This window comes from Carya illinoinensis, chromosome 13, assembly GCF_018687715.1.
Source record: "Carya illinoinensis cultivar Pawnee chromosome 13, C.illinoinensisPawnee_v1, whole genome shotgun sequence".
Classification (NCBI taxonomy): domain Eukaryota; kingdom Viridiplantae; phylum Streptophyta; class Magnoliopsida; order Fagales; family Juglandaceae; genus Carya; species Carya illinoinensis.
In genome coordinates, this window is record NC_056764.1 from 13,479,664 (window position 1) to 13,484,157 (window position 4,494).

Consider the following 4,494-nt stretch of genomic DNA (forward strand, 5'->3'; position numbering starts at 1 on the left):
CTTAATACAAGTAAATTATGTGAAGTTTCAGTCTATTAAGTGTTGAATACTTGAATTTGAATAAATGTTGAATTATGAATTATTATATAGGGATATAAAAATGTCTAGTTGTCAATCAACCGGTGCTACATCTACAACACTTACTCCTGTAAGATCAGAAGATCTAGCATGGGCCCATGCACGTGCAGTGCCAGGGGCAAGAAATAATACTGATTGTTTATATTGTAATAAAGTAATTAGAGGTGGCGGGATCACTCGGTTAAAGTATCATCTAGCTGGGATTCCAGGCAATTTAGAAGCATGTAAAAAGGTCTCTGAAGATGTAAAATGACAAATGAATGAGTTGATTGATGAAATGAAAAGAAGCAAAGAGAATAAAAGAAAAATAAGCTCGGAGATTGAAAGCGATATAGATTTAACATCTGATGATATTGATGATAGTAATAGTAAGGAGGGACAGTCTCATCTTTCAAAAGGTAAATGGAAGTTGAGAGAATCTGGAACTGGAAAATCAGTGGGGGGATTAAGTAGATTTTTTGCTTCAAGAACAATTCATGGAGCCCAACCTTCAATTAAGAGTTTTATGTGTTCGAATGAGATGCTTACACAAGCAAAGATGGCTATAGCACGCTGGTGGTATGATTCTAATCTGCCTTTTAATGCAGCTCAATCCAAGTTTTATCAACCAGCTATCGATGCCATGACTGCCATCGGGCAAGGATTCAAGGGCCCTTCTTTATATGAGTTGAGAGGAAATTTGTCAAAAATGGCTGTGAATGAGGTTCAAGAGTATTTGCAACAAATTAAGAAGATTTGGAATAAAACTGATTGTACACTAATGGCAGATGGTTGGACAAATCAGAAGCAACAATTAATAATCAACTTTTTAGTTTATTATCCGAAAGGTACAATGTTCTTGAAGTCTGTTGATACATCTGGCCTTAGAAAAGATGCTGAAACATTATTTAATATTTTTGATGAGGTTTTTCAAGAAATTGAAGCTGAGAATCTTATGCAGTTCATAACGGACAATGATGCAAGCTATAAAACTGTAGGAAAAAAGTTACAGCAGAAGTATGGCTCTTTATACTGGTCCCCTTGTGCAGCTCATTGCATAGATTTGATGTTGAAGAATTTTTCTGATCCAAGATATTTTTCCATTATTGATGATAATATAAAAAATGCAAAAAAGATAACAAAGTTCATCTATAACCATGGTTGGGTTTTGGCATTGATGAGAAAAGATTTCACCAAAGGTCATGATTTGTGTCGTCCTGCAATTACAAGGTTTGCGACAAATTTTTTAAGTATCCAATGCTTGCTCTTGTTTAAGAAAGAACTGAGACAAATGTTTACGTGTGATAAATGGATTGCATCAAGTCATTTTAAAAGCATCATAGGGAAAGAGATAGCTGTGATTGTTTTAGAAGATAAAGAGTTTTAGGCTCAATGTCAATTTATTGTTAAAATTAGTGAGCCTTTTCTACGACTTATTGACGGGGATGAGAAGCCTACAATGGAATACTTGTATGATGCAATGGAAAGAGTCAAAGAGAACATAAAAGTAATATCTAATAACAAAGTTAGTGTATTCAGTCCATTCACCAGGATCATTGATTCTAGATGGGATAAGCAGCTTCACAGTCCATTACATGCGGCGGGTTGTCTTCTTAACCTTGAAATTTTCTATAGCCCCAACTTTAAAAAAAAAAAATGATGTTATAAGAGGCTTCAATAGTTTTGTTATGAAGATGGAACTTGATCCCGATGATCAAGACAAGATCATTGCAGAACTTGACTTGTATAATAATGCAGTAGGTGAGTTTGGACATTCTTTAGCAATCCGCCAACGTGATAAGCTTAATCCATGTATTATCATTTATTAATATCATTTGTTAAATAGTGTGACTTTGTGCTTTAAATTTTATCTTATTTTATTTTACTTGTATTTAATTAATAATTTATAATTGCATTATTGTTATAGTTGCATGGTGGACCCAATTTGGTTGTGAGGTTCCAACTCTTAAAAGGTTTCCTGTTCGAGTACTAAGTCAATGTTGTAGTGCAACTGGATGTGAGAGAAACTGGAGCACATTTGATTTTATTTATTCGAAGAAGAGAAATAGATTAGTGCATAAACGTTTGAATGACTTAGTATTTGTTTGTTATAACTTGAAGCTGCGAGAGAGGTAAATTTTTTTAATACTAATGTCTTTCCCTTTTGAAAATATATATAATATTCTTTATTAAGTTTGATTTTATTTTGACATGAGCATAAAAAAGGGAAGAGATGCTTTAGATCCAATCAACCTTAAAAACATTGACTTGATAGAAGAATGAGTGAGTGAAGAATTTGAGCTTCTTGATGGAGAAAATTTAGATTGGGCAAGCATTGAGGAGCCATTAATCTCACTAAATGAGGAAGACGTTAATAATGTTGGTGTTGATGTTGATGTTGATGATGGTGGTGACGTTGATGAAAATATTTTGATTAACATATTGAATCTTGATCCTTATTGTCTTTTTGATAAGGATGAGTGATTTTATTTTAATGGTTGGATTAAGAACTTATTTAGTTTGTAACTTAAAACTTAAGACTTGTATTAAGAAGTATTGAGTTTATGACTTATTTTGTTATTATTTTGGAATACAGTAAATGCTTATATATAAAATTTATTCAGGTATAAACTATTCCGAAATGGTATCGATACCGAAACGGTATCTGTATCAAAATATATTCCAAAACGGTATACGAAATGGTACCGGTATCGAAATATTTCGTTTCAGTGCCTTGACCAGTATGGCATCCGGTACGGTATTCAAAACATTGGTACATAAAGAAAGAGCGATTTAAAGCCCCGCACATGCAACATAGTCACGAAAGAAAGAAAACGTCTCATAGCTATCATTGTGGAAAAGATGGAATGACCATCATCGGGTACCGAGGTCAAATCCTCGGGAGCCGTATTCGAAACGATGAAGGGAGGGCTAAGATCTAACACTTGGAATAATCAGACGATAGGTAATTTCATTCAGTCAGCCAGGTAAAAGCGACGAGTGACAACATTAGACAGAAGGAGGAAAATTCCCATCAGCCTAGTCTGATAAGAATTGGCAGGGTAACTATTCGAGAGATTTTTCTCGAGGCCTTATGCCCATGAGGATCAGCCCAGACCAGACATCAAGAGGTTTCTCTATATCCCAGGAGGCCCAAAAAACCAAACTCAGGCCCACAAATTCCCTTAGCAACCTAATCGGGACTCGTGACCCATGTAAGACGGGTATACGGATCTAGGTTTGGATGAGACATTACACAGGGAGTGCGGAAGGCCAAACCAGCAAAAGGGGAGAGAAGCACGCCAGAGGGAAGTGAATGGACCTCAGAATAACACCAAGAGATCACGCCGCATTAAAGGGACTCACCAGGAAATCATACCGCATTAATTACTTAAACTAGAGGGTCACGCCGCATTAAAGGAGGCATGGCGGAGGAAGGGACACCTCTGCACCCAGTCCACAGGGTATGGTCGTTTAACCTCTAGGGCTGGGTATAAAAACATCCCAGCCATTAGGTAAAGGGATCGAATTCTTAACTAAGAGTTTACTTGCTATATTCATGTTGTCCCATATTACCTGAGGGTTATCGCTAACGTAGGCATCATAAGCTCCCTAGGCCACCGAAGGGTCGCCCATTCGCAACTTTTTCTTTGTAGTCGCAGGCTCACAAGACTGAAGACTTGAATCGCTAAGAGCTCGGTCCTTAGGCATACGAAACAAGTCATCAACAGTGGTGTCATCTATAGGATTTGGAAAACTTTAACATGTCTTCGTATGCCTGCAAAGACCTGTTCCTAGTTGGTGCAGGACCAAGAAGAAGCAGCATCGATAAACATGGAGACTAGGATAGCGGCCATGGATCGACTTGTTGAAAATCTCACCAACGAGGTGAATGTTCTCCGTTAGGAAAACTAGATACATGTCATGAACATTGGGGTTTCTACTACTTGGTGGAGGGCGATGGTAGAACGAAAAGTAGTAGGAGTGCCTACCGAAGGGTTTAATGGTTCACTAAAATCTTTGATAATGGGAGCCTCAATAGGCTATTGTGGTCTTTTTGGACAAGATGCATAGGTGGACGTATGTATTCTTGTACCTCCAACATTCATGATTTAAAAACTAAAACACAACACAACACAAACAAAATAACTTCATGATCATATTATAAAATTAGTAATAAAAAAGATTTGCAACACAACCAAATTACACTCCCACAATGATTTTAAACAAAACTAAACATGTTATTATCGTACACAACCAAATTCACAAAATTACATAAATTCACAAATTTACAAAGCATCAACCCATTTTCTAAATTCACAAAGCATCTACCTAGAATCAAACAAAACATTACAGATTCACAAACAAACAACTAGATTACATAACCATAAGAATATAAACAAAATTAGACATATTATTATACACAACTAGATTCAC

General features: G+C 36.2%; 1 protein-coding gene across 1 annotated transcript; it reads left to right on the top strand.

Moving 5' to 3' along the window:
- The first annotated feature begins 334 nt into the window (after positions 1-334).
- Positions 335-1,444, top strand: LOC122290964. Its single transcript, XM_043098624.1, has one exon. The coding sequence runs from the start codon at positions 335-337 to the stop codon at positions 1,442-1,444; it is 1,110 nt and encodes a 369-aa protein (XP_042954558.1).
- Positions 1,445-4,494: the final 3,050 nt, after the last annotated feature.

What these genes read in the sequence shown, in the direction of transcription:
- LOC122290964 (XM_043098624.1), top strand. Translation starts at nt 335, where the DNA reads ATGAATGAGTTGATTGATGAAATGAAAAGAAGCAAAGAGAATAAAAGA.